Source organism: Watersipora subatra, chromosome 1, assembly GCF_963576615.1.
Source record: "Watersipora subatra chromosome 1, tzWatSuba1.1, whole genome shotgun sequence".
NCBI classification, from domain to species: domain Eukaryota; kingdom Metazoa; phylum Bryozoa; class Gymnolaemata; order Cheilostomatida; family Watersiporidae; genus Watersipora; species Watersipora subatra.
In genome coordinates, this window is record NC_088708.1 from 74,969,854 (window position 1) to 74,988,261 (window position 18,408).

Consider the following 18,408-nt stretch of genomic DNA (forward strand, 5'->3'; position numbering starts at 1 on the left):
GTTTGACAATGATCTAGGAGCAATATGGCGGAGGTAAGATTGAAATACTAGAAATATAGCCGCCAAATAATTATTAATTACCTGTTTAAGTAATGTGATGAAAATATGTAGTGCAACGCTTAGAGATCTTACCTATTTCTCTAAGTGTCTGTTTTAATTATGAATAAAAACCAATCGTTTACTGCCAGTCACAATGCGTCGTTTTTCCTTGTATTAAAACGGAAACTAAAATCTTAATAAACAATATATGTTGATTTCGAAGTACAATGCATATACATTTTGGAATGCATTGTTGATTAACTTAGTAGTTCCTGAATCCAACATTGAGGGACAAAATTGCCCTATTAAATTAAAGCAGAGTTTCAGCGCGGCGAATTTCGACAAATAACGCATCAATTATCATTGTAAGAAATTATACTGTATTCATTTTTACTCACCATTTTTGTTGAATTTTCAAGTCTCATATTTACTGTGCTTTTGCAACACAATAACATTTACATCGTATAATTATTGGCTAATCGTTCAACTGTCATAAATCATTAGGTACATGCACAATTGCGGCATTCTGGACACTTATTAGCTATAGATAAGCTTCAAATTTCACCGATTACAGTTGTGTATTCACGTTTCTTGTGTTGTGTAAACTTGTTGACTTTTGCTAGCTAATTACCTAGTTGGTATAGGAAAGCTAGATGCATTGGATTGCTGCTCAATGATGTAATACATTTATTGCGAGAAAAACCCCTTTTTAACCGTTCTGATATGATATATTTATTTCACATCTGACAGATATGACTGTCTTTGAAACGAAGTGCTGTATAACAATAACCCAAGAAGATATACTTGTTGAAAATCTTGGACGAGCGTAAAAATGAAACGAAAAACCCACATGCTTCATTTATAGGAAAGTTTTTGATTCACCATGAAATAAACATTCCTGATGATTTTAAACTGTTTTTCTTGCAAATGAAGTTCTAAAAATGTGTCGTGAATATCAGTCGGCCTTATTCTGCTTATCTCTATGGAGTGTCTCCTGTGGTGGGGTTAGCATATGGAGATGAAATGGTTCAATTACAAAATGTAGAGGAAAATAGAGGAAAAAGCTATAAATTGTCCATTTAAAATTTCATTACGCGATTAAACAATGAATTTTTATTGCGTTAGTGTTTATAGTATGCCTTATGATGTTACGTCTAGTAAAATATTGGGAATTGGTTTGTGTGAACTAATAAATATTAACTTTAAGATCTTGAGATTGGATACTCAAGGTGTTCAGGTCTTTTAGCTCCTGTCTGTGTTAAGGGTTTGCCAGTCTCTACCTATCATGTTGATGTTACTATTAATGTTGGTACTGTACATTTTTTCCAAGTAAAATGTCTTAAATTTTCCAAACCGGAAAAAAAAATTGGAAACCGCAATATTATGCTGTTAATTATGAGTAAAAAGAAAGCTACTGTTTCATTTTGTTGTGGCGAAATGATAGCCCAATTCCCAAAATTTTTTGTGGCAAAGTTTTGGGAAGATTTGTTTACATTGTGATCCATAATTAATATTTTTGGTAAAGAAATGAGGGCGAGCCGTTATATTTCTAGCTAAAATACGCAAGCCGTTGCAATAGAGGACATTGTTGAATAATTCAAATGATAGACGCAGATCGATTTTGAAGAGTGGATGGCAGTGGACAATAACCTCCAGGTGGCTGCAAAGTTAACGGAGGCCGACATCTGCCAGGCTGTTACACAGGCTGGGAAAATAAAGTAGGCACTGACGATGAAGTAGGGGAAGATCAACCAGCAGTGCACATTCCAACAAGTAGGAAATGCGGGAAGCTCTTCGCGTGTTAGGGCTTAGAGTGCAAAATAAATCTTCTGAATTTTAACTGCAGTTGAGTATGAGTCCTTTATGATTTTCTGCGAAAAAACCCGAAGCAGACAAAGCTGGGCGATTTCCTAAATAATGTATTGTACTGTGTTGGTTGCAAGCTTTATTGTTTATTAAATACATTATTTCATTTATTGAAGTTCATTTTTGCGACACCTAATGAATGATCAAATGGCAATTTTTACTGTTTCGATTAATGTTATCCATCGGTTATTGTTATTGCTTTTGGTGTTGACAAAAGTGATCACATTAAGTGGCGTCCACTGTATTTCAGTGTTGGGTATTTGAATTTAGGCAATCATTATATAGTTGAAAATGGATGACTAGCTGTTGCCAGAAAGTCTCTGCATGATGATTATCGAGTTGCTGTATGTTTTAGGCAGGAGCTGGTGACTCATCCAGTCCTGGTAAGCTGTTCTACATAGGTTAAATCTTTGATGTTAAATTTGTTAGCAAACACAGGAATCCCTTTGTTACTTGTTTCTATGCTATTTTCAGAAACAGATCGGGACTTTGAGCCGTCAGCAGAGCTGCTGGTCCATGACTATGATGATGAGGGCACGATGGAGGAAGAAGAGAATCTGAGTGGGGCATCAGGGGACAACGAGGAACTTGATGATTTACAAAAGGTCTGGCTAGTTTCTGGTGAACTTGAGTTAACTTTTTGCAATCTAATAGTACTGTTTGTTGGAAAAATGAAATATTTCCAATTAGTACCAATTAATGAACATTGGGTATTTAGATTTTTTTCATTTTGAGGATGCACTTGGCCAACGGTGTATTTAAATCCTGCCAATTATGAATTTCATATCTTGTCAATGGAGACGTTACGATACGAGGAGATAGTCATAAAGTAGTGCTAATGTCGTATCATTTTGCAACATATTTCATTTACTCGTAACTAAAACTTTGCAGTAAGAAGCAATACTGAAATTTGAATCGCTATTTGAAACATTTTGTAGTCCTCGAAGTCTGTAGCTGATCAATGTTATATCATTGCATAATTAAGTATGGTTGAAAATTAAATTATATTAAATATAAAAATATTATATATTATTACATGTATAATATATGATCTGCTTGTTTGTGTCGTAGGAAGGGGACATGCCTCTCGAGGAGGTTTTGGCCATGTATGGCTACGGACCAAACAATGAAGGCGTGGGAAGTGAGACTAACTACTCATGTGACTCTAATAGCGAAGAAGATATATTAAACAACCACGATCTCACTCTGGATAAAGACCAGGTAGCTTTTTCCCTCCTTGATATCATGCTCTTCGAATCTATCTTCCTTGATATCATGCTCTCCGAATCTATCTTCCTTGATATCATGCTCTCCGAATCTATCTTCCTTGATAGCATGCTCTCCGAATCTATCTTCCTCGCTATCATTTTCTCCGATTCCCTCTTCCTTTTCCTTGCTATTGTACCCTCTGAATCCCGTTTTCTTGCTATTGCGTTTTCTAATTCATCTTTGTTGTTATTGTTCTACTTTAATATCTCACTTTCTCTTTTTTTGTTATCTTTATACATAAAAGTTAATTCCTGTGTATGCACTTGTTTGTGTGTTAAGGGATTAAGGGATATTAAGGGAGAGAATTTCAAAGAGCTCGATATCAAGGAGAGAGAGTCAGGGAGCATGATATTGAGGGAGAGAGAGTCAGAGAGCATGATATTAATGGAGAGACAGTCAGGGAGCATGATATTGAGGGAGAGAGAGTCAGAGCATTTTATTAAGGGAGAGACAGTCAGAGAGCATGATATTAAGGGAGAGACAGTCAGAGAGGATGATATTAAGGGAGAGACAGTCAGCGAGCATGATATTAAGGCAGAGACAGTCAGAGAGCATGACGGCAAGGAAAAGTGGCTCAGAGAATATGACGGCAAGGAAAAGTGGCTCAGAGAGCGGGATAAAGCGAAAAATGACAAAATAGCCACTTTTTGGAACAAAAAACTGGCTTTGTTGTTCCAAAAGTGGATTTTTTACCCAAATATTCAGGGATTTTCTTGCCCTGGATATTTGACATTTTTGCAAAACAAGGCCTAAGTACCTATACCAAGTACCTATACCTACACCAAGCCTGAGTACCTATACCAAGCCTGAGTACCTATACCTACACCAAGCCTGAGTACCTATACCAAAGCCTGAGTACCTATACCAAGATTTCAGAAGAAATTTGTTGAAAATAAGAATATGAGACTATCTCCAACTTGGTTTGCCTTAAAAAGTAAGAATATTCTAGTTTAATCGAAAAGTCAATATCCTCAAATAAAAAGTATGTAATAAGAGTGTTTATTCATGCTTTTTCTTTTACAAAATTCTGACTACAACTCATGAAGTATTTTGCACAAATTGTAGAAAATCTACAAAACCACAAATACAGAAGTTTTATCAGAGTTCCCTCAACAACTTCTTTTCTGTTTCCTCACTATCTTGCTCACTATTCTGTTTCCTCACTATCTTGCTCACTATTCTGTTTCCTCACTATCTTGCTCACTATTCTGTTTCCTCACTATCTTGCTCACTATTCTGTTTCCTCACTATCTTGCTCACTATTCTGTTTCCTCACTATCTTGCTCTCATAATCTTCTCCTTTGCTATCACGCGGTCCCGTTTTGCGAATGAAAGAAATTGGCCATCTATCTCTGTTTTGAACAGGTTGCCCGAGATGTTCTAGGCCATACAGATAGCAGCTTATCCCCTGCACTGGACACACTCTCAGAGAATATCGGACCGTCTGTTACGTCACATTTAATCAATGGTATAACTATTTTTATTGTTATAAATTTATTAATTGCAAACATTTCCTGTACCAGTAAAGGCTGATCCTCAACAGTGACTCAGTTTTCTCTCATGCAGGTTCCTATGCTGATGAAGATGGCTCTTATGACGCTGACGATATCGACTACAATCCTCTCTTTGAGGAGGTCTGGAAAAAGGTTGTAACTTAAAAGCAGTTGTCAATATAGCAAAAGACTATAGTCATACAAGCTGTTCACAAATGGTCCTATGTCTAGATGGTTCTGCCTGAATAAATTTGCTGACATGAGCAGTATAGAAAGGGTTATACAAGCCTTGTATACATTGTAGCTGTTCGTTAGTCTTAATTTTCATCATTGGAAAAATAGTGAAAAGTTAAATGTAGTTAATTACAGCTGTAGCAATGCTAGCTATTCATTGTCCATTAGGTTGGCAGTCCATAGATTAATGTATTGTTTTTTTAGAGTTATACGTATTTGTATTTCTTTATGAGCAACTCGAAAATTCAATAGGAGTTTTATTCAAATAAGTAAAGTAGTAATAATTTGTCGTCTGAGTTTTTCCAATGACCCACTCTTGTATTGCTGTACAATTTTCCGCAAGATGCCAAGTATGCAGACTCGTAGTTGTATGTTAGAGTCATAGGTACAGCTGTAGCTAAGCGAGATACATACTTACACTAGCTTGGTGTTTTATTGCTTTTAGAGCATACAGGTTGGTGAAGAATTTCAAGCAACCATACCAATGATGATCAATGATGCTACAAAGGTCGCAAGCTGTGCTACAAGTAAGTCTAGTTCACATATTTTATTGTTGTCTTCTCTTTCTTTCAAGTACAATAAAAGATTTGAGCTCAGTTTACTCATACTATCTAGCAACAACACACCTTTTGGTAGCATTAGTTTGGTTTTTCCAGAGAGACTGCTCGCATACAAACCTTTCAACCAACCAGCGTATTCACTGCAAGCTGCAGCAGTCTAAACTATTGTATGTATTGTGTAACTTCTAAAGATAGTTATAGAGCCTGTCTTACAGGTACAGCTGAGGAAAGAAAAGTCTGGGATCCCACAATATTACCCGAAACTGAAGGTAAGATATGTGTAATCAATTTTATAGCATATATTATCAGCTTATAGAAGACAACGTAAAACCTCTCCATCCATGGAGGAGACGAAAAATAACTGGTTTCCTTTTTAATTTTTTTTATTGAAAGTAAATGTAGCAAGTAGCAAGTGTTACCAGTTGTTGGTGTCACTTTTAATACCACTCTTTGGTTTCCATTGGTCATACTTCAGGCAACTTTAGGCCCAGCTGAAGGAATAAAGGAGCCTCACTTGAAAATAAGATAATTACTGCTCTTGTGTTGTTTCTCAAGCGTTTCACTATATGCATGCACACTAAACCTTCACTAAACCCAACATTTTATGTAGTGATCCAATATTTGAGAGAGCTACAAGCTAGTGAGACCTCGGACTCGGCAAGACTGCCTGATAAGGTGATAGTTCGAGACAATGAACAGGCACTTTACACTTTACTACAGAGCGACTTCAACATCGAGGAAGCTGTGCGGAGGAAACAGCTACAGACAGCACCACCAACAGGTCGGTGGCAGTTGTTAATCTACATGTATGTCGTAGATTAAATACTCCTCTAAATGCACTGTTGAAGACTGCAAGTGGCCTCAGTCAAGCTTGGAACCTCAAACATAAAGTTAGAAGGGCATTTGTCTGCATGAGTCAATTTTTCTGTTACATATACATGCAGGTGTCAAATTACTTTTCTCTGAGCTGTTTATGTAATAACTGGGAAGCCGATTTGACCAACCAAAGCATGTCCTAAATAACTGGCTTTATGACTTGTGATAGGAAACCTTTTTTTCATTTTTATTACTCTAGTTTCTAGGTAGTTTAAATGGAGCTTCAGGGTATTTGCTTTCTGACCTTGATAAGTGTTTCTGCAGTATATTTTCAAGTTGAATTCAGATTAAGCATATTTTTGCTTACAAATGATGTAATAATTGGGATTATTTACCTTAAAGAATAGAGAAAGCATAATATTATTATGCTTTATTATTTATCTTGAGGTGTTGACTGATGTTCTAAAAAAAGAATCAAGGAGATTGACCAACCAGAAGCTGAGATATAGCCAGCCAAACACAGGTCTACCAAAAAACATAAGTGTTTTGGTAATCATCAATATATGACAATGTATGAAATCGACTTGTGTGCCATTGGTCAATTAAGCCAATTAATGCGCTCTCCTATAACAATCACGGCGTTTTAATTGGTTTAATCCCTGGAAGTATAGAACAATCAAATTGGGCCTAACAATCATTGCTCTGAGAATTCCGAACCAGTCCCTCTGACGTGTAGATTAGTTTTAGCATAAAATAGTTACACGCGTCTATTATTTCGCAACATTTCGCTATCTTGCTAGTTCAGCTCAGTTTTGTTGTTCTCCCACTTAGCTTCCCTATTCAGACTCATCTTTAGTGCTGTTCAGATTTTTTTAACTATAGCTAATAAATGGAATCAATTAAAGCAATCATCAATCTCGGTTATCATTTGGAATTTTTTACAAATTATATTAGTTACATCATTTATTCTATACGCAGTTATATTATTATGTTGTATAATATGCATTATGATTATTATATTAATCATAAAAACTAATCATAGATAAGATAATAGATAAATAGGAAAATCAAATCAAAAGTTATCGTTTTCTTTTCTTACAGCAAGAGCAGCACGGTCAAGTTATTCTTTTTAAAATTATGGCTGTAGTGAACTTACAGTCTGTTAATAGTGACGATAATCATGTAAATCAACTGAATGCTGCGGTAGGTACACAGTAGAAAAATGATGAATGAACAAAAATTCACATTCCCATTTCTTATTCTAAACAAACTGCAAATCGCGGATGTCGCATATAGACTATACACACGCCATTCGTTGAACAGAGGATCTTCGGAGCATATCCGTGGAGATCGAGTTAAAATTTGAAGCACAATAGTCAAAATCTGCTCTTACGTTTTGAAAAATCATGGCGAGGGGTTGTGGGCAAATGCCTTTACCACACAATGTTTTCTTGATTTTCCTGAGAAACCAGAGCTAGTCTGTAAATTCTTTACTTTCGCGAGAAGGGTTTCACATCTCGTAGCCTAAAACAATCATTATAAGTAACGGCGGTAAGGGTGCGCAACTCCGGCACATGACCGATAAGTCGATTTCATACGTCACAATTCTCGGGATTTTCGAAGGGTTTTCCTCTGATTCGTTATTAGGTAGACCTGTGTTTGGCTGGCTATATCTCAGCTTCTAGTGGGTCAATCTCCTTGATTCTTCTTTTAGAACATCAGTCAACACCTCAAGATAAATAATAAAGCATAATAATATTATGCTTTCTCTATTCTTTAACCATTGTTGAATTTGGTTCTGTGATTGTCAAGCAAAGTTGTTCGATTTATGCCTGAAGCTAACCAATACCAAACCCTTTAACAATTATTGTGAAGTAGGATTTTTTATTGAACAAAAGCGAAACAATTAGGTATTTTCTTGTATCTTAATACAAAAACATCTAACAATTTTATTATATAGTGATGCTCAGTACAGTCAATGTTTTATTCAATCGATAGTGAATCATTGCCAACCTATCACAGAAAAAACAACAAGATATTTTCAATGTGAAGCTGTCCAATTGCTGCCACATTTGATTGTTTTCCTTTACTAATCCCTTGGAAATACAGTCAAACATGGATAACTCGAACTTCACGGGACCGAGCGAAAGTGTTCGAATTATCAGAGCGTTCAAGTTATCAGAGCACTGTCACAAGTCCATGTATTTACTTATTTATTAGTAGATACATGTACATATACAAACTATAATATAAATCAAAAGCACAAATGGCTTGTTTCAAATTAAATGCTTCTAATGTAAAGTTTAAAACGTTTTTATCAAAAAGTATAGAGATTTTTCTATCACTTGAGATTGGTTTGTTGTTTGAGGTGATGTTATTGCCAGGACGTTTTTTAGATTGACATTGGCAAAACTTGATCGTTGTTGAAATGCTCAAAAGAAAAGACATCTTTTTTTTTAGCGTTTTACCCACGATCAATTTTGCCGATTTTTCTCTAAGTTTATGCAAAGATTACCTCACTTTACCTTGCTTCCGAAGGGCGATCGCTAAGCGGATGTTTGGTATAAATCAAATTTCACCGAACCTTTAGAAAAGTCGTTGACAAAAATATTTTGCCGATGGTGGTAATAACGACGCTTATGAATTATGAAAAGTTGAGGTTTACCTCTATGGCTTGGAATAAAGGGATTTTTTAAAGCGATAACAACCGTTTCGGTAGCCGTTGAGCAAAAAACAGTTCGAGTTAACAGTGTTGAGTTCGAGTTATCTATAGCAATTTATCATTACTTGGGAACAGACCAAAGAAACCGTTCGAGTTAACCGTGTGTTCGAGCTATCCGTGGGCGAGTTATCCATGTTTGTCTGTACTCAGTTTCCTGGTTGACTATCAGCTCCCGAATTAGTGTGTCTGTACATCACTTGTCGCTTTTGTTGAGAAATATCTGTTCTCATTTTTCCTTATCTTTCACATTTCCAGGTTTGCTGTTGGTTACATTGCAGTCAGCTTTGTGTTATGAAGCATTCTGTTGTTTGGCATTATTTGCAAAAGGCAGAATGCTGAATGATTTCACGCATCGACTACATGAAACCGACATCGTAAAGCTATTTTATGGTTCAAAGGCTACATTATGTTCATTCTGAACAGTGTTGCAGCATATATATATATACATGCATATATCTGTTGACTTAAGTTTCATTCCTGTCATCTTCAAAGCTGTGTATCTGTTGGCACATAACTCTGCTTTTCTTCAGATCCCCTCAGCCTCTGGTCCGAAGAGGAGTGTCAAAACTTTGAAAGTGGACTTAGGGTTTATGGCAAGAATTTTTTTGCTATCCACCAGCACAAGGTAGCTATCGAGAATACTATTAAACCGTTAACTTTCAGCTATCCACTACAGTGTGAAATAGTCGCTTTTCATTGATCTTCCCAAAGCTTTACTGAAAAATCTTTAAATAGGACTTCACAAGTATTGGAATAGTGGAGGAATTTTTTTTCCTTTATGAATGCAGTGAACAAACCCTGCATTATTTATTTCATCACTTTCTATAGTTAAAGCATGGCCAGTGCCATGTATAGAAAATAGCCCTACTTTGCGATAGTAATTTTCAAGCTTTGCTAAAAATTTTATGGTAGGTATAATTAGTGCATCATATGAAATTTCCTAAGCTATTCTGAACAATTCCAATCTAGAAAGTCAATAACACTACACTGTTCCCTCGCTGTTGCACCCCTCATAATTTGCGACCTCGGCTGTTGCATTTGCAACAGGCTCAACATTTGCACATCACGGATGTTTCAGCAGCTGGAGTTTCTTAAAATTGAAAGAGTGAACAAGCCAGCCAGGCTAGTTTTTGATTAAATACTTCATTTGGTTTTGCCCCAACTGGTTCACAATGTAGACTATGTTTGAACTGATATATGCGCACAATCAAAAATTAACGTTAGTTGTTGGTTATCACTTTTCGCATGAAGTACTGATGTCACTGTATAACTGTAGTTGATAGGTATACGCAGCTTACCAATTGGTCTAAAGCTATGGCCAATAAGTAGAAACTTTATTGAGTGATCATATAGTCACATCCACATGTAGTGTGCCATAAACCACTGATCTTTTGTCACATCGGTCTGACCTTGATAGCTTTTCAGTGCATTATTTATATTATGATTTTATATTTATTATTTATATTATGATTTTATATTTATTATTTATATTATGATTTTTTATTTATTATTCATATTATGATTTTATATTTATTATTTATATTATGATTTTATATTTATTATTTATATTATGATTTTATATTTATTATTCATATTATGATTTTATATTTATTATTTATATTATGATTTTATATTTATTATTTATATTATGATTTTATATTTATTATTTATATTAGGATTTTATATTTATTATTTATATTATGATTTTATATTTATTATTTATATTATGATTTTGCATTTTAACTATTACTTTGTCGGTTAAAATTATGTATTAATCATCTACGTATCTCATTCTACTTATATTATTGCAAATAAATTGGGCTACAATCAAAAGAATTTCTATAAATAAAGAACTATGGTCAATGCGATGCTTAGATGGAAATTAGTTTTAGTATAATACTACCCTAAGACACTTATATTTCGCTAGTATTTAGTTTCGTGAGTAGCTCACAGAGTAAAATTTCGAAGCAACTTAATTTCGCAGCTCTGATGAGTGCGAAAATATAGTGATGTGAAAATAAATGCAGTGGAACAAACATAATTAGATTCCTCAGGTTCAGTTCACCGATAAAAAAAAATTTCAATTTGCGACTAGTTTGTAATTGTGAACCGCAGGTAGAATGGTGTGGGCAAGGTCGATAATGCAATTTGATCGCTTGCTACCATTTGTTTCTTGGACTATCAACAGGCCCGTTTTCACTGGGGCAGCTGGCCGACTGAGCCGCCCCAACTTTTTGGGAATTTTTTACGGTAAGTACAGTCCAACTCGGATAACTCGCCCTCAGATAAAATGTAACATTTCATCTCAAACACAAGGTCAACTCAAACGGATTTGTTTGGTCAGTTCCAACGCAATGTATAACTTCCTTCCGATAACTCGACCTCAACATCATTTATTCGAAAAGTTATTTGCCCAACGGCCATGGACACGGTTTTTATCGCTGTAGAACATCACTTCATTCCAAGCCATAGAGACAAACATCAACTTCTAGTAGTTCTTAGGCATCATTATTATCAACATCAGATGCAAAATATTTTTGTTAACGACTTTTATAAAGGTTTGCAGAAGATTAAGTTTTATCAAACACCCGCTTGGCCATGTCCCATCGAGAGCGTAAAAGCCTCCGAATGAACTTAAAATAAAATCCGCAAAATTGATCTTTGTTAAAATGCTCAAAAGAAAAAGATGTCTTTTTTCTGAGCGTTTTAACTGCGGTCATGTTTTGCCTATTTTAATTTAAAAACGTCTCGTCAGTCACATCACTTAAAACAAAACAAATCTCAAAAAATTACAAGTTATTGAAGAGGTGTCAGTGGTGAATCCAAACCTTTCCAGAGCCATGCTGCTTGTGTAGTACTGCGAGTGTCAGTGTGTCTTATTTTATTTCAACACACGGTGCTCACTGCATTGATTGATGTCCCCAGCAAACGATAACGCTACTAATGCGTGTGCATTGACATCAAATTCCTATCATAAATCATTCTTAATGGGAAAATAATCATAATTAATTGCAAAATAATAACGTAATAAATTTTGACAGTCAAATTATTTTGTTGGTTTATATTTTAACGATGCTATGGTGGTCGTTAAAAATGTTAAAATAAATGTCGTTATAAAATTCTATTCTACAGTATCAATGAACAAAGCTATTTAGTTTCGCTTTTTCGCTCGTTTGTTATGATAGTTTAGTTTCGCACATGAAACTTTCGCGAGAGGATGTCACCGCGAAAACGCGAAAGTTAGATGCCGCGAATACATAAGTGTCCTAGGGTAGATGAATGCCAGGCGTTGCCCGGGTAATAAAAATTTTTTGCACAAAAAATTTTATATTTATTTAACGTATACAGCATTTACCATTTTAACTTTTAAACTTCCTATTATGAGGGAAGTGTTTTGCGCAGTTCGAATAAATTTAGAGAAAAAATAAAACAACTTTAGAGGTGTTAAAATGTGAGATAATAAGCAAGTAATGGCTAGATAAAGTCTGTTCTACTTCAATGATTACAATAAAAAATTGTTTGATACTGATACAATTAATATGAGCTGAGAAAACAAAATGAAAATCATGAATCTGTTGAATTAGTAATAACAATGAGTACATAGAAGTGTGTGTATAAAAAGGTTACTGTTGCAGCACAAGTTATTCATCAAATATTTGAATGCAACTGTACCGGTACAAACGTAAAAATTGAGATATCAGAACTAAATACATCACGGACGCGCATGAAGGTACCTTGTCTGACCGAACGAAGAAAAAATGTAGAGGCAATTCCTATTCGAGATAACGAACATGCAACTGTTCATGTGAAAAGTTTTTACATTTTTTAGCGATTGAACTTAGATTAGTTGCAAGTAAAACCGGAAATCAAAGACGTGGAACTTGAAACGGCACATTTGAAAATGACAAATTAAAAAAATTAGAAAATGAATATAGGGCTTTTCAAAGACTTTCAAAAGAAAAATAAACGCAAAAGGTAACATTAATTCATAAAAAATACATGCTCAGCTTGTAACTAACAATTGCAGCCATGGTTCGAATTACAGAAGGACCATTGGTGATGTTAGGAAGGGCATCTAGCCACAATAGCTCTTGTGCCAAATTCCATGCGCAGATGGTCACAGTGTATCTAGTTCCAGGATAAATCTGGTTCGGAATAAAGTGCCGTACATGCAGCAGAGAGGGAATAAATCATGATAATGAAATTAAGTGTTTGTTAGCTTATCATGTGCTACTCATGCTTCATGTGTTCATCTAGTTACATCGCGCGTCTAATGTTTGCTAGATCTTCCAATGAGCGGCATGCAAAAAGATTTTGTGGATAATTTCTAAGATAATCTTCAGTTTAGCGAATATGTTAATTTTATTTTAGATACAGACCCGTTCTGTGGGAGAGCTGGTTCAATTCTACTACTTCTGGAAGAGAACTGAAAGAAGAGAAGCCTTTTGTAGCAGGGGCCGACTGGAACGGAAGCGGTTGGCTACACCAGGAATTACGTGAGTAGAGTGAAATGTTTAGTTTGCTGATTAAAGACGTGGGTGACTACACAATCAATAATAAAAACAACATTTGTAAACACATAAAAACACACTAGAAATCTTTATCCTTAACATTCTTCACAGAAAACATTGTAATATATGTAGTTTTTTCTTAAAGTAAAAGCATTTACATGTACATATGTATTATAAGTACTGTGAGACCCTTCTACTCTGCGAGCTGTTAATTCGCTTGGGAATGTGTGAAACCATGCATTAGCACCTCCTAAGATGCAAAAAGATCTCTCAGATTTTGTCATGCGCAATAGACTGACACATATAGTGCTTTTGCTGCTTCGTACTTCACTTTTCTCTCCCTCGTCACGTCGTGCATTCTTTAATAGCCTTGTTTTTATAAGGCTTGAAACGCTAGGAGAACGGGTTCAACATGAATTGTTGAAACATGTTCAAACAACTAAAGAAGCGAGCTATTAGCCAGCGTGTCTCATAGATTTGTGACCAGTTGCTAGATTCGTTTGTTGTTTTTCAAGTAGTACATAGGTGAAGTTCATTCTCGAGAATTCTTCTGACTGTATGATCTTGCCGCTGCATCTCACAGCTGTATTTTCTTTACTGTAGAAGGCCAGTTTACGTCGTTGTTTTGAGGCAAAGCAACGTGACAAACTGAATATTTTAGTTCTACCAGGGTACATGAATAAGTTCTTTTTAATGCCAATACCATAAAACTTTTATTTTATAGCAGATGGAGGTCACTAGTAGCTTCTCAATTACTAGGTATAAGCATCTCCCAGTCAGCCTATACTAACGAGTATACTAGCTGTAGTACCTACCGTATAGTAGAAAGCTCTGTTATGCATCACCTGCCCATAGAGGTTGCACATTTTATGGTTGCACATATCAGACATTATTAAAATGCACAAATGGCTCGTGCATACAGACATCATGAAATTGAAAGTTTTTAATCAATAGAATAAAACGGTTTAACTACATACCCTGTCAGCACCATTAGGAAACACCTATTGGCCCCATAGTATTGAAAAGCTCACATAAAACATGGAGATTTCTTTTCATCGCTTGCACCATCTTCACTAAAGAAGTTTTTCACCCCAGTATACTGTATCCTGATAATCAGAGAGACTAAAATGTCGAGAGAGACTTGTCGCGCCCTCATAAAGTTGCCTTAAATGGGGCGCTGGGGATAAATATCTTGATGATCGTTAGGTTAAAGCAACCAATTTCTTTGATCACTCAACACGCAATTTGAACCATGATCTTCGGTCACACGATCTTTGCATTGTTTACAAATGGTGTTTGTTAATTGGTATCTCTTAAAAGGTTGACTTGCAACAAAATTCACTATACAGTTATTTGATATCAAAAGATTCACCATGTCTTACTCTGTTGTGTTGTAGGTGCAAAATATATGGGTATGTGATTACAAGCTCTTAAAAGCTAAAAAACGAACAGTTAATCGCAGCCACGCGAGACCGCCGTAGTTTGGATTTTCTTTCCAAAACGGCTCAAATATGACGTAGCTGTGGTAGATGGTTTCTTTTTACACTATCATGCAACCTTATTCGTTGAAATATTTTCACAAATATACTTCACACATTCAATAAAACCATGTATATTGTTCTTACGCGTCTATTTTATCGTCATTGTAATGCTGTCACTTTTAGCAGTGATATCTTATAACTTACCGTAAAAATTCATTTAATTTTTTAACCTTGCCTCGAAGGAGTACATATCATTGTCTGATAATCATGACGAGCCTGTTGGTCACCTGTGATAATCGAAAAGTGCTGCAAAAATTATTTGCGAAGTATTGGGTCACATGATCAGATTACAACTTGACGATTGAATAATGCCGAAACAAAACTGTAAAGTAGCGAGCATCTATATTTGATACGGGGTCTTCGGTAAAACCCGAAGTGTTTGTCATAAACTAGTACTATGACAAGTTTTATATTGAGCTTTGTATTGGCCTTTCAATTCACGTGAGAACATCACGTGACAAGACGATAACCAAATTTCGTGGTTACGTCATCGAAATAAAGAGATTCCAATCTACGGCGGCTTTTCGTTTTTGAGCTTTTAAGAGCTTGTAATCACATTTCCACATATTTGGCACTTACACCACAACAGAGTAAGACATGGTGAATCTTTTGATACCAAATAACTGTAATGTGAATTTTGTTGCAAGTCAACCTTTAATGATTGCTATCTCTCTATTAGACTATTATCTATCGTTATTAGATTTCATGTATTTGTTTCAACATATCAATCTATAATTATAATGTAGTTAGTTATATTACTGCGGTCCAATATCTTTGGAATCAAATTCTTGATGAGTGAGTCAATACTTGATCTCATTAGTAGGTTAACTGACCGCATTTTAAAATTACATCTATTTATAGCGATATAATCATTATACTTCATTTTTCAGCAATGTTTTTGATGTTACAAGAACAAAAACCAGTTTTAGAGACCAAAAAACTCACAATTCAAGCTCCAAGCTGTGACATAAGGCGGTCATATTTTGTGGAAAACACAGACTTATGAATTACAATGTCAATGCCGATGATTAGCCAATGCATAAATGTGAGACAAGCATTTTTATTGCCCACAATTGCTAAACATTTTCTCCCCATTCAGTTGTCACATTACGATATTATGGTTACCTAACATGGCGGGTAATTATAATGCAAGGTTGAAACGGATTCTACAAATTGGAAGAAGACTTCACCGTATTTATGTTCCGCATTAACTTTCAAGCTTTGTCTATAAAGTTACACCAATCAGCCTGTGCATACATCTTGGGGAGTGCACTACTAGCAAGAATTTAATCCGTTACAAAAACATGGAATTTAAAAATATGTCCATAAAAATGAGTTATTCTCTAGGTCATCTGTTTAACACATATCAATGCATGCTGTGGTTTCATAACTAACAATTTTGAAGTTTTTAATATAATTATGTTAAATTTGCGCAGTAATTTCCGGTTGATATTTTGCAAAGATCACGAATTCTTCTGTCTAATTTCACGACTTGAAAATATTGATAAAACCTGGTATTTGATCAAAATTACACTAAAATATTATAGAAACCTCAATTTGTAATGCTCTTTGTTGCTGTTAATGCAATCAAAGTTTGTGCTGTCCGTTGATCTATGAATTACTCCGCTCGTCCCCGACGTGATAGATGCGGGACAAATGAAGAATTGTTTCCTCGTTACAATAGCTCCTCGCTCAGCTCGTCGCAAGAGCATGGCAGCTTCTTTAAACTTATGCTGTCAACATATCAATAAGTCATCAAAAGTAACCTGAAGCTTATAATTGCATACTGGGTTCTACTTTTTATATATATATACTTGTCTGCTTAGGCAAGCATTGGTTATAATGATGAACATTTTAAAAACATGAAGACTTTGTTTAAATTTTTATTACAAACTCTATATACGAGGGGTGATCATAAAGTTCCCGGAATCGTTTTCCTAGTCAAATATAAGACCATGTGCAGTTGTTTTGATTTTTCCATGTTGCTAAGCAGCACGGGATTTCCCCATAGCCAAAGTTTTACGCTTGTCAGAGCACCCGCAATGAAGTTATAGTAGGTAATGTCAAGGTCATTTTTTATCGTTCGTCGGATTTTTCGAAAATGAATGAAGTAGAAGAGCAACGCGTTTGTGTAAAATTTTGTGTAAAACTTGGAAAGTCCGGTGCTGAGATGCTCCAAATGTTACGGACAGCTTATGGAGACTCTGCCCTTAAGAAAACAGCCTGGTATGAATGGCACAAAAGATTTAGAGAGGGAAGAACAAGTACTAAAGATGATGACCGCATGGGCAGACCGGCAACTTCAAGGACCACAACTGCCACAGACCTTGTGAGGCAGCAGGTGATGGGAGATAGGCGATTGACTATACGGGAAATATCAGCAGAAAGTGGACTTTCTTATGGTACATGTCATCTTATTTTCACTGAAGATATAGGCATGAGAAGGATCTCTGCAAAGATGGTACTCAAACTGCTCACTGACGACCAAAAAGAAAAAAGAGTTAGCTGTTGTATCGAACTAAAAGATGCTTTAACACAAGATCCTGACTTTATTTCAAAAGTTGTGACTGGGGATGAAAGTTGGGTCTATGGTTATGACCCAGAGACCAAATCACAAAGTTCTCAATGGAAATCCCCTGGCTCACCTAGGCCTAAAAAAGCTAGAATGTCTCGCTCAAATGTAACAACGCTGCTGATAACATTTTTCGACATTAGAGGTGTGGTACACTCTGAATTTCTGCCACATGGTCAAACTGTGAATCAGCATGTGTACAAAGACATTCTGATAAGACTTAGAGACAGTATCAGAAGGAAACGTCGAGATTTGTGGCTCTCAGGTGACTGGTACCTACACCATGACAATGCTCCGGCTCACACCTCATTGATGGTACATCAGTATTTGGCAAAAAATAAGGTGACTGTGCTTAACCATCCCCTTATTCACCTGATTTAGCACCATGTGACTTCTACCTATTCCCCAAAGTCAAATTGACAATGAAAGGTGAAAGATTTGACGACATACCAACTATTCAAGAAAATGTGACGAGACAACTCCGAAGCCTTACGGAAAGTGATTTCCAGCATTGCATGGATCCGTGGAAACACAGATGGGACAAGTGCATAGCAAGCTCAGGCGATTACTTTGAAGGGGACAGTTTAACTTAAGTGATTACGATTAACGGTTTTTGTGTACTGAGACAATTCCTGGAACTTTACGATCGCCCCTCGTATTATATGCTGTTTGTATGCAGCTCCTCATAGTAACAACCTCCTGAAATTTAATTGTGCTGAGTAACAGCATGCTACTAATATCTTGCGTTTAATACATACCTGCTACAATGTAGTTATGTTTAGTAC

The 18,408-nt window shown here is 35.7% G+C and overlaps 1 protein-coding gene across 1 annotated transcript in view; it reads left to right on the top strand.

Annotated features, from left to right (window-relative positions):
- The window catches only part of LOC137386012 (mesoderm induction early response protein 1-like), a 19,862-nt gene continuing 1,454 nt past the window's right edge, over positions 1-18,408 (top strand). Inside the window, exons 1-11 of the mRNA XM_068072658.1 lie at positions 1-33; positions 2,261-2,288; positions 2,380-2,510; positions 2,977-3,126; positions 4,540-4,642; positions 4,741-4,820; positions 5,347-5,428; positions 5,677-5,730; positions 6,072-6,242; positions 9,530-9,624; positions 13,371-13,495. Of these exons, the coding sequence (XP_067928759.1) occupies positions 25-33; positions 2,261-2,288; positions 2,380-2,510; positions 2,977-3,126; positions 4,540-4,642; positions 4,741-4,820; positions 5,347-5,428; positions 5,677-5,730; positions 6,072-6,242; positions 9,530-9,624; positions 13,371-13,495 (1,028 nt within the window). The 5' untranslated portion in view covers positions 1-24. The remainder of the gene's footprint in view (positions 34-2,260; positions 2,289-2,379; positions 2,511-2,976; positions 3,127-4,539; positions 4,643-4,740; positions 4,821-5,346; positions 5,429-5,676; positions 5,731-6,071; positions 6,243-9,529; positions 9,625-13,370; positions 13,496-18,408) is intronic.